Here is a 12,599-nt window from a genome sequence, read left to right on the forward strand (position 1 = left end):
GTCTTCATGTCCACACCTTGCTGCGTTCAGACATCAGATTAGAAAGGTTGAGGAAATGAAATAAAACCCGCCGAAAATGATCAACAGAAGGACTGAAAAAAAAAAAACAAAGCAGCTACAGTACACCTTTCCTTTTGTTCGGTTTTATTTTTCTCCCTTTATTATTATTGTAATGCGGTTACAGAATATGTTCAGTTAAGGCTTATGCTGCACGCTCTGCGTGATGTTCAACAGAAACAAACCAGGAGGTGGATGAAGAGAGCAGCAAATGCAACACATGTAACTACAGAGAACATCTGCATCTCTGGTGGGGACCCTCTCAGCTGCTGTTAGTTGTGAAATATCGTCTTGGAGCTCCTGTTTGAGTTCATGAGGTACCAGGTTTTATGGGGGCATTGTGCTTGTCTCCTGTCTTGCTTTAACCCCCCCAGGTTCTGCATTTTCAAACTGCGGTGAAAGAACCACCTCTGGTGGTCAGAAAATAACTGTGACACTGACTTTGGATTGAATGGACTACGTTCTTTAAACAAATTGGATCAGTTTCTTTCTTCAGACGTTGGTTATTGGGAACCAGCTCCATATAAATACACCAAAAATAAAACTGAATTAGTAATAATAGTCCTCATCAAAGCTTATGGTAGGCGTTCCCCAACAGCACCGTTTGAATGAGGCCTTTACCATGGCTCAATCTTATTCTGGCTCCTATTAAAAACATTGAACAGCAAATGGTGAAGAGGCAGACGAAGTGAAAAGACTGCAGCAGAACCAGATTATGACCTGGAGAAGACCAAGCTAAACGGATGTAGGAGTCTTTACTTCATTGAGACAACCTGTAAAATATGTATTTAACGACAGGTTTAGCTGTGCGATCCTTGTTGGCAGTATTGAAGGACTTGACTATAAAATTCTACCTGGTTAGCTAGAAAAAAGTAGGACAGTTTTAAGAGCCAGAGACGTTCAAGAAATGTTTCTTTTCTTGTTTCTGAGTAAAGACGACAGAAGATATTTAAAGAGTACTTTAGTGGAGCCGTCTTAGTTTTTGCACTGTTAGAGTTACAGTAGCTAACTGAAAATGGACCAGCCTGGTTTACTTAAATCTTACTATTCAACATGGGTTAGTTTGATCATTTTATACAGTATTCAAAATAAGACGTACAGATCATTCTAGTGTGAAATGGCATAGCAGGTGTGGCTATCAGTTTAGCATGAAGTTTTAACATCCATGTGATTAAAAGAGAATTAGGAGTAAATATATAATGGAAAATGTTACGTGTATATAAAAGTTTCCAGATTAGGTTTGGTTAGGATGGTTATTAAAAACAAAAAATATTCACAGGTGTAATCAGAATGAGTGGTGGAAAAAAATCTGAATGTCTGAAGAAATAATTTAATGCAATAGGACCCTTTTTAATAGAGCTGGAAAACGGTTACCAGCCGGTACTATGAGGAAGTAGAACTAACAGGCTTTCATTTATTTCAGTGTGAGCCGTTACTCTGCACTGAAGCTCAGTAAAGTCTGACTTGATATTATTGTGTTTATGATTATCTTTAGCAAATCATCTTTGTGAGCATTAGAAGCTAATAGTGGAAGTGCATTTTCAGCAGGAACGGTGATATCTGAGCTCTCAGCTTGTTTGATCTATAAATCCAGGCTTAGTTTAACATAAATAATCTCCTCTAGAAATTAAATTGCATGTTTGAAAGGTGAGATGAAGCTCTGAGGTTTGAGTTAATAGGAGAGTCGATATAAGTTTAGATATTTTTACAGGGGGAGGCTTCACATTTCTGTGTTTTATGAGGACCCTAGGCGTTCCTCTATCTATCTGGCGGGTATTTTGTGTATTACAGGGACAGCATCATCCGGGGATCTTTCATGTCTTGATATATTTTTGGAACAGTCATGTTACGGTTATATCTTAGTGTTTATTTTTAGCTTTTGTCCATAGGGATCCCAGTTTCAGAATATAAATATAATCCATGGAAATGCTTTTCATTGTAAATATGCATTTACACTTTTTAAATGACTTCATAAATTCAGTTAAACCATCTATATTTCACTGCTGCCTTAACATTTACAGCATTCCATTTTCACAGTCAAATACAGATTTAGCGTTTAAATGCAACATTATTTTAAAGGAGTACTTAAATAATCATATTTATTTAGATTTGCCCCAAATGCTAATCAAGTTACTTTGGATAGAAAGTAACAATTTGCAACCTTCTTATGCACATAAAAAAAAAAAAAAAAAAATCCAAGATACAAAAAAAGCCCAGACTTTACTGATCACTTTTTTTTTTTTTTTTGCATGAATGGATGCGAACGTATATATTTTCCGTCAGTTCTGCTAAGTTTAATTAGCAGACAGGCTGATCTCTGTAATAATACTTTCAAGTCACATCGTTCTCTCTCTATGGTAGATAAAAAAAAGTTCGTTAAAAATGTTAACTTATTACTATATAGGCAGCATAACTTACAGTTTATTATCTTTCCAATGTTTTTTTCCAACTTCTTATCTAATACAAGAACTTTCTCAGCTAAACTAATCTTTAAATACTGCAACAGGGTTCAGTAGTATCTGATGAGGGGTGCGGTTGAGGTGATTTCATGTTTTAAGTTATGGTTTGTTTCATATGATAAGAATGCTGCATGATAACTCATCTGCCAAAGTTATGGAAGACCCTCCAACACTGCCGACCACATCTCAATTCCAGTGTTCAAACCTTAGGCACAAACATGAGGCTGAATTTTAAACGTGTTCCCAAAAAAACATTAATTTGTTATTTTGAGTGTTTTAAATTAGCCAACAACGGGCTGTAACAGGTGAAAGAAAAAAGGAACAATGTTATCCCCAGAAATAAACACACACACACACACACACACTCATTCATACATCCAGGTAGCAACACTGCCCCCCAAAGGATGACTACAGCAATTGCATTTTCAAAATGTTTCCTTATGAGTTATTACTGCTTCTATTGGTATAAAAGCTGCTCTTAATAGTATAAAAGCCATTAAACACAGTAAAAATGATGATAGTTAATTTAAACATTGAAACTGAGTATTTTAAGCACAAATTATTATCAGTTTTAAAACCTTTAATCCATCGCAACAGACGTTATTTTTGAAACTAAAGCAAAAGAGTAAGATTAGACACTCTGAATAAAGTCTGACCATTAAAGTATGATGCACTGTGAACGGAAGTGAACTTGTAGCTGCTGTATCGGACCTTTGGCGGGCAGAAATGCTCTATAACACAAAGACACATAGCTGATGTTAGGTTTAAATCCTTTATAAAAGTTTAACAGTAAAGTAGCCACAGCAGAAAGCAGCCTTTATACTGCTTCTGGTTTAAAATGGTATAAAATCCCTTTTTTTGTTAATTCATTTAAGGGCATTTCCTAAACTCAGATGCTGAAATAGACCATCCCTTGTCCTTCATCAAAAATCATCTTCATAGTTGGATTTTTTTTTTTGTGGGAGGGGGGATATATATATTCAAGAAACAAAATCTTGACGCCACTGTGACTTTTGTATGGAACAGAAAAGCTGATCAGCGGCTGGGTTGGATTATTTGATATGGAAAGGTAAAGCAATGTTAATCTGAAACCTGATGGATGTAAATCAATCAACAAGAAAATCATCAGCTCAAAGAACCAGTGGAACTAAATGCTAAGATATTTAACAAGCATTAGGTTTAGATAATCATATATAGCGTCTCTGTGACTCCTTCATGTTCAGATTGAATCCAGTTTAAATTCATCAACATAATTAATCAAAGTTCAGCGATCCTTTATTCAGCAACATGTAATAGAATCAGGGTCAAATGTTTTTTTATGCATGTGTGACTCGTACACTGAAACAGGCCTAAAAATAATAATAATTAACAGATTATTGAAACAATCAATTAATTTTATGAATCAATTAATCATTAACTGGAGTATAGAGACTCTAAAAGATGCTTTTAGCTGACAGACCAACCCACTGAGAGCAGTAATTATATTCAAATTGTAAAAAATGTATTTAATTCTGCGAGAAAAAAAAATTTTGCTATTCGATTTTTAATTGAAAAAAATAATAAAGCAAAATAACTGTTAGTTGCAGCCCTAATATCAATTAAACAAATCTGCTTTTTCCTTTAAATGATGATAAGGGGACAAAAATGACAAGAAACATCATTATTGCCCCCTACTGGCAGAAGCTGGTATTACTTTAAGGATTTTTACCAGCAAATGGAAAACAGATCAAACAAAAAACATAAAATCTGGTTTAGCATCCTTTCAGCTTTATATAAAACAGGTAGTACTTTGTTTATGCAACAGGTAGATTAATTGGTTCAGCCTGTGTCTAATGATGGAAGATAACCATGGTCTGTTATAAAGTAGCATAAAGAGAATACCGGTAACCATTCCTCCTGTGAATAAAGCAAAAGAAGGAAAATGCAAGATGTGTTTTTTTTCTGCTGTTGCATTAATAGCTTGAACAGGCTACTTATGCTTAATAATATGTTCTTTTGTTTGCTTATGAAAAAGATTTCAGGGCTCCAGACTTGGAGGTTTAACTCTTCAAATGGGTTAACAATCCCACTGGATCAGTACAGTTTTGTCAAAAAATTAAGTTGTTTTGCAAAATATGCTTAACTCCAATTATATTTCATCTAAACTCTTGGAACAGAACTTGAGAGACTTATTTATGTGTTTAAAGAAAAGCATTTTTCCAGTGTTGTTAAAAACTGTGCATTTAGATCCCAGGCGAAGTATTTTTGTACCATATTCATGGATCTTCAGTGCATTACAATTTAATCCTGCAGTCTTTTTTTGCCATCTGCTTTAAAGGCAGATTTGTTTTTGACAACCTTTTGATCAGATCTGCTGATGCATGGTGAGATCAGAATAATCGCAGAATGATCTGGATCGCTAAACAAAAAATAACTTCTGCTTATAAGGAAATGCGTTTTCAAATATTTGAAAGCCTTTAGTCATGATGGCTAAGATTTCAAACTTTAATTTGAAACATGTTTTGTTCTGATTTCAAAAGAAACTTTGCAAAACTTTAAGGAACTGTTAGCATAGCTTTTTTTATGCTGTCAGTGGATCAGATGTGGATTCAATCTAAACACAAGTTACATACATAATAGAGTGTGATGTTACAGCCACACACTAACACACACCCCCCACCCACCCACACACACACACACACACACACACACACATACACAGTTATAATGTTTTTAGTGACGGTTGTATACAGCAGAAATGTGCGAACACTCGGGTGAACAACAGCATCAGTGGCGTTTTGCCTCAGTGAAGCCCGACAGGATGCCCTGCATAAGAGCAGCGACCCTGAACGCATCACCACGACCAGGTCACATGATTGCGGCAGCTGTATAGCCAAGGAACTGAAACTAAACTGAAAGTCATGTTTACATTTTTGGAGAAATAGTTTAAATCCTATCCTCTGTTTTTCATAAAGAATCCCTTGATAACATTTAAAAGTATTAAACATGTCAGTTATTTTTATAAGACTTGATTGTCGTCTGATGCAAAGCTAACATTTCATCTCCAATCAAAATCAGAAATCATCTAGTTTCCTTTTTTTTTCTTTAATATGAAGTTTTCTAGTTTTTATTTTGTCTTTGGTGTAAAGATTTAGTTTGGACTTTTTTCATCCCAGGATCTAAAGTTACCATTAAATAATCAGTTTGGTGACAGCATCAATCTTCACATGTGACTCAGTCCGAATGTGTTCCTCTCTGTTGGTTTTAGGAGCTTTGGATGCAGTCATGGAGCTGGAGCTGCTGATTTGGACCTACTTTTTTCCTTTCAGGAATGTAAAGCCGGGGTGGTGATGCTGTTTTCGGGTCGGACGCAGCGGCGGGACGAACATCTCGTCAGACATTTTTTGTGCGTGTTGGAAGATACCTGGACTGCAGCTCAAACTTGTCTGCATGAAACGAGTCGGAGCCTCCAGGTGCAGCCACAGCTTTCATTTGACGCGGGCAGCCACATCATCACCGTTGTCAGTAATAAGCTCGTCCAATGGGAGTAGATGTTGTTCCTGAGAGCTCTGCTGATTGCTGGCGAGGAGTCGCCGAGTGTTGAAAAGATGGTGAGACAGTAGGAAGGGCTGGGGTCGGGTCGATTCAAGATAAACTCAGAAAACAGAAACAGAGAACAGCCTTCATTTACAGATAAGTCAGTTTTCTTCTATTAAATTCAAGTCCAGTTCTGTACAATCCCGCTCGAACACTGCCTGCTGGGCTGCCTCACGCTCCTCATTGTCCTCCTCTTCATCTTCATCGTCTTCGCGGCACTCCTCGTCGCTCTCACTTAGCGGCCCGATGCTGGTCCTGCCCAGGCACTCGGCCGGTGAGCAGGAGCCCCGAAAGTCGCCCATAAAGGCCTCCATGCTCATGCAAATGTCACCACCACAGGCTAGCCTTCCACCGCCGCGCTCCAGGCACTGCGGGTCGATGCTGCGTGTCTGCAGAGAGGAAAAAGAACTGGTAAGCAGAAGAGATCAACACGAGTAACCAGAGAAATCTAAAATAAAAATCAAAGTATAGAAACAATACGTCATCACACTAAAATGTTTTTTAAGCCAATTATCTGAGTAAATCCAAAAGCAATCCAATTGAATTAAGATTTGTTTTATTCATTGGGAACAGCTACAATATACTGCAAAGAGTACAGCAAATGTTCGTCTACATTTACATGCCTATAAACTTTGATAACGTCCTCTTCTTTACTCCTAACAATAGAAAATTGTACTACTTTTTTAAGTTTTTCCCCAAGATCAGGATTCTGTGAAGATCTGTCAAGTTTTCTGAAAACCAGATTTTTACACGTGTTCCAAGCAGCGTTAATTTCGTCAATCACCACGATGATGAAAATATTTCCTCAACGCCCCTTTTCCCCGTGACGATAACAAGACGAAAACACACAAAATTGTTTCCAGAAAATAAAAATATGACGAAAATAAAAAATTATTTTTGTCATTGAGACTAAGAGAGACGGAATTTACGATCCATTGACGATTGGACATTAAGAAATGTAATTATTTATAATGAATTTGTAATTGTTAATATACAGTAAGTGCTTCTTGAGCTTCAAAGAAAATTATGGGTTTTTGCTCTGTTTGCCCCTACATGGCGCCTGTCCCACAGTGCCTCGCGCCGCTCAGTCAGTGGTAGCTGAGGGCTAACTCATAGCTCAACTTGGCAGTCATGGCAGATACCGGTGTGGGGTTTGTTAAACAACGCATGGATGTATTGAGCCATTTGGTTTACAACTCGAATGAAAACACCGGAGGAAGGACGCCACCAAAGAGTCTACGGCTTCAAAATGGCAAGACTAAAATTGATTTTTGTCATTTAGACTAAGACTAAGACCAAACTAAAAAAAAGCTGATGAAATTAACACTGGTTCCATGTTTAAAAACCAAGAAAAATAAGTACATGAATTTACATAGAGTACAGCTGGTGCCAGTCCAGTTTATGAAATGTGGTCTGATTGTCGGTGGGGGCGTTTTTCTGTATGTGTGAAGGTGGAAGTGTGTGGCTGGAGCGTGTGGCCCGGGGTTTAAATTCAATTCAAAAATACTATACTTTAAAAGGGAAATTAAACAATTTAAATGGGCCGGGTAAAATAATATTTGGATAGGATGTGAGCATCGGGCTAAAGAGGAAACAACCGTTTTCACAGCTCTGGGAAAGAAGCTATTTCTAAGTTGATTTGTTCTGGATTTAATGCAGGTGAACCATTTTTAAGGATTGGTATAAGCATACATTGACCAGGTGGTCGGGATCTCTTCATAGCCTGTACCATGCAGCGTTTAAACCATACTATCACACGAGATGCTTCTTATCATGGCGCTTTAGAAGCTTACTACTCAGGAACATTAAGTTGTCCACATGCTCCATAACTGTACCTTCATGTAGACGCAGATACCTCCTTGATGGAGCACCTTCTCTGTAGTGGGTCTCCTTGTTTGTTATGGGTGATATGGACGTCTGTAGTGCTAACTAGGCAGCATCATTTGCAGAGTGACTGTCCTGGTAATAGCTGTTAAGCATGTGACACATGATGGTCCCACTGCATATACACCTTATGATGTATGCTCCCTTTATGCATAGCTCGTCATTGTGTTTTTTTCAACCATTTTTGCTTCTCTTCAGGCCCTGTTAAAGGCCATTCTTTCTATTCATCTGTATGCTTGTAAGCTTCAAAGACGTTCTTATCCAGCCAGGTTTCAGTGAAGATTGCCATCCAGCTTCCCCTTTTAAAAGAGATCATCGTTGGTCCAATCTCATCCAATTTAAGAATATGTGATGCTCGCCCCGTTTATGTTGTCTACTCCCAGTCCCCCATTTCCTAGGCCACAGAGGTGGAATGTTAAGATCTGCAATAAGGGTAGAATAAAATCCAGATTAAAGTGTCCATAAACTTAGGGTTTTTCCCCCAATCCCAGGAGATTAGTTCATCAGTCCCAGATTAAGGCTTCAAGTCTCTGAAGTCATGTATGAATATCAATCTAAATCAATGGATGTTATTTGCCAAATTTTTGTTTGAAAATCGAGATCAACTTCACAAGCTATACATCCACCTGATCAAAGAGGCTTCTTCAGTTCTAACTAGTGTTGGGGAGCATAGATAAATATACTGTAGGTGTAACAAAGAATTAGGGGGGGCAAAAGGTGGCTCTGATCCCTCCCATTGGACTGGACATACTTACAAAGCCCTTTAACAAACAAGATTCCCCTCCCACCAGCCCTCATCTGACACTTCAATGAGGCACGTGACTGAAACCCCTCTGACGAGGGATTTAAGGATCCATCAGAACCCCCTAACGACATCCCCCAGGAGACCTCCATGCTCCTACTATAAGAGCGCGAGAGCTACGCGAGTCCATTTGTCCTCGTGCACGCTCTGTTTAAAAGTTGCTATTCTCATAGTTCATACAAGCTTACAGTGTCTGAACGTCCACCCTAACCCCTAAATCACTATACAGAGCGGGGACTATATGGTGGACTTTATATCGAACCCTGTTAACTGAATGTTTAGACAGATGATCATTGCTTTTTGCTCCCTGCTGGCCACATAACTCCTCCTCCACCATGCAGTGCCTGTGCCATCTTTTTTCTTGGTCGCCGCTGTTGGATAGCAACAGCCTATGGCAACAACAGGTCACTAAGACGGCGAATCCCATAATGCTTTCCAAGGAGAGCTCTCCGTGCAAAGCCTTCTGGGATATATCTGCCTCAAATGAGGCCTTTCTGTTCTTCTCGTGCACTTCGTAGACACTTTGCGTATACTCTCAGCCATTTTCAAAGAACCACGGTGAGAAAGGTGAGTTTCAATGACTGTTTGAAACTGTAGCTCACCACAGATATGCGCCACTGAAAAAGCGAGTGCGCAGAAAAAGATAGCTAACGGGACGAGCACATAGGACGGCCATACGTAAACATATCACCAGAATGATTGACAATTAGGAGGACCACTTATTTAGATGATCCACCCGGAGATAAAACATTGTCCTCTATAGCTATAATTCGATTTTTTTGTTCGAACAATTTAAGAAAAAGTAAATAGATTTTTTGTATAACGGCGCAATTTTGGCTCGCTGGAGCTTCCGTAGCTGTAGTATTACTCCCACTGTGCAGTTTGGCAAGAGATAATCCTCGCTACCATGAGAATGGGAAGTTAGTTCTGAAAAAAGGAATACAATCATCCATTGTTTGGAACTGGTTTAGTTTTACCGTGACAGAGATGGAATAAGAAACCTCACGATGCAACATTAGCATAAAAGCAGTCCCAGTTAAAGGTTGCAACCCCGAACAAACCAACAAACCTCAGCTATAAGCCTAGGCTCGAAGGTGATGAAAACAAACATACCAAACATCAACCGAAAATGTTCCTGGAAGCTAGGGTAATTATTAAGACAGTTAGCATTAGCTATAAGAATGGGACTTTTCTGATGGTGAAAAACTGACTTTATTTTGCAATTTTCTCATCATAGAATGTTTTTGTTACAAATATGCTGAATTACTTTTTTATCTGAGGCACCTTAAGGACAAATGGAACATAAACAATCAAAGATTGGACTTATAGTACAGCCTCAGGCATGCTTCAAAGATAAGTTGAATCTGTATTTTAAAAATTCTGAATTATTACACTGCTATATCTTTATTAATTGTGCTTTGGTGCTCATGGTGTCCATAAAAGGAACTTGGTGCTTGAATTGTGGATAATGTCTAATGGTAAAAGTTTAACCGCTGGTATTTTCAACCGTACTGCTGTGTTATATCTAAATATGCACAACGGAACGCCGGCAATTGGGTTGATGTTACAAGGTTTTGATAAGTAGGGGGGAAATTACGTAATTCGAATTAAAAATAAAAAAAATCTTAGGTGTTATTTTTAGGCCAGCCGCACCGCAAACATTACAAAAAAATTGCTGGTAAAGATTCTCAGTCATCCAGGTCATAGTCATTCCAAGAAAATAAAATGAAAAACCATTCACTTGACTTTGTTTCCAAGTTTTAAGACGTTTTGCTTCTCATTCAAATGTCAGGAAAAGCGTTGAATCTGAGGTTTTGAGCTATTGTATAAAACCTCGAACTCAACACTATTCTTGACGTTTGAATTGAAAAAGCTTCCTGGATGGGAAGGCAAACGTCTTCAAAATTGGAAACAACGTCCAGTGGATTGTTTTTCCATTTTCTTTTTTGGAATTACAAAAAAAATCCCAGAAATGCTGATATTAAAATAATGATGCTTGAGCCTTCAAAGAAACAAACTCCTTACCTGTGTCATCTTTGTGAAGTCCAGGACAGGTCGGGCGCAGGGCCGGTCTGGATCCCGGCGCCTCTTCAGACCCGGTTTAAGCAGTAACAGATCGCAGGGCTGAGAGTGGCACCGCGGCAGTTGTGGTGGGAGGCAGCGCCGAAGAGAAGACGGCGTGCTGCAGGCAGAAGAGGGGGAGGGGGGAACCGGCCCCCCTGCAGCTGCTCCAGCAGTTGTGGCGAAACCCTGTGAAGGTGCCGTCACCTGGCTTGGTACAGGAGGCGGAGGGAGGAAGGTCGAGGCTGCAGAGTCTCTGATGAGCACCGGTGAGAGGGAGAAGCGCCTTTGAGGAGGGGGAGGCGGATGCAGAGGGGAGGGTGAAGACGAGCAAGAGGAAGGAGATGGGAAGAAGCAGCAGCAAGCTCCGCCCCCTGCCGCTGCTTCGCTGGGGTCCCAGGGGAAGCTCCATGGCAGTGGGGAGTCCGGGGACAGCGCTAAGCTGAAAAAGGTGGGGCTTGAAGAGGAGTGCAACGACGAGTTCAGAGACGAGCTAGGAGCACGTAGCGGACAGGCTCCGCCCCCAACCACTGCCATTCCTATACCCCCCGCCCCCACTGCCACCCCTCCCCCTGTGACCCCTCCACCAGCTCCACCGTGGCACTGCTGGCGACTGACTGGGGTCCAGACCCGAGAGGCACTCGGCCGCCATGTATAGCGACACCGCGATAGGTCCTCGGGCACCGACAGGGAACGGCAGTGCCGTTTAGGGGGCGGTGGAGGAGGTGGAGGGAGTCCAGGACCTGGGGGGGGCCCTGTCGCTCCAGAGAGGGACAGCTCGGATGCTGAGGTGCTGGGCACCAGGGGCCGCTGATGCTGAGACTGAGAGGGGCCCCCCTCCAGGGGGTCGCTCCCCTCCTGCAGGTGAGCATCGGGGGGCACCAGGGGCACAGGGCCTGGGGGGAAACTAGAGCTCAGTAACCCCCCCTGCAGGCTGGTCTTAGAGGGAGGGCAGAGCTGCCAGTAGCTGCTCTCTGAGGAAACACAAAGAAATCTCATGTGAATAAATATCCTCCTTCTAAATCCACATTTAATCAGAAATATTCGTCCCCAGATCACAGAGGCTCTGCTTTAGGAGAACCGGGTCAGAATCATGTGTTACCCACATAATGTTGTGTTTTTAGAACCCACTATGGAAAACCAACTAGGAATAATCCAAGGAGATAAAAAAATAAATAAAAATTTTCTTAGCCCATAGAAAAAAGATAAATCAGAACAGCATGAAGTGCCTTTGTCCAAAATAACAAAAACAAAACAAACAAAAAAAACAACAACACTAAACACTCACCAGGCATCAAGCCATCTGGGGGCCAGCACTCTGTGAGGGTTTTCGGGTCCAGCAGGGACTAAAATAAAAACAACAATGTGATATTTACCTAAGATCTCACAAAGATCTGAACGTCCAATTTTGAACTTGTTGAGACACTCACCAGGTGGTAGTCCCCTGGCTGAGCAGGGTCGCCAGCCAGAGTCTTTGTCCTCAGGCTCTCCACCAGCAGCGAGACCACAGCATGGTGGCAGGGGGTGAGGTGGGAGGGGGGCAGGGAAAAGGTGGGTTCAGGAGGGGGTAAGAACAGGGAGGAGAGAGGGGGAGGAGGAAGAGGGGAGGAAGAACCGTGGACGTCTTTTTTTAATTTCGGTTTGGTCTGTGGCAGTAAAAAAGGGGCGGGGCTTACAGCAAAGACTCCGCCTCCCTACCCCCTCAGGTCCATGCAGCCTTACCCACTAGCACAAGGGCATTATCAGGAAGCGGTTAGCCT

The 12,599-nt window shown here is 40.9% G+C and overlaps 1 protein-coding gene across 1 annotated transcript; it reads right to left on the reverse strand.

Annotated features, from left to right (window-relative positions):
- Positions 1–5,589: 5,589 nt before the first annotated feature.
- On the reverse strand, positions 5,590–12,599 carry fam53c (family with sequence similarity 53 member C). The gene is made up of 4 exons (XM_038288461.1): positions 12,270–12,599; positions 12,128–12,185; positions 10,804–11,813; positions 5,590–6,481 (listed from the first exon to the last, which is right to left on the reverse strand). The coding sequence occupies exons 2-4, from the start codon at positions 12,132–12,134 to the stop codon at positions 6,194–6,196; spliced, it is 1,305 nt and encodes a 434-aa protein (XP_038144389.1). The 5' UTR covers positions 12,135–12,185; positions 12,270–12,599; the 3' UTR covers positions 5,590–6,193.

This window comes from Cyprinodon tularosa, unplaced genomic scaffold, assembly GCF_016077235.1.
Source record: "Cyprinodon tularosa strain WSP-4 unplaced genomic scaffold, ASM1607723v1 ctg256, whole genome shotgun sequence".
Lineage (NCBI taxonomy): Eukaryota > Metazoa > Chordata > Actinopteri > Cyprinodontiformes > Cyprinodontidae > Cyprinodon > Cyprinodon tularosa.

Excerpts from the sequence above, each read along its gene's own strand:
- fam53c (XM_038288461.1), bottom strand. Across the intron at positions 6,482-10,803 it reads ACTTCACAAAGATGACACAG|ACACGCAGCATCGACCCGCA; the intron begins GTAAGGAGTTTG and ends TCCTCTCTGCAG.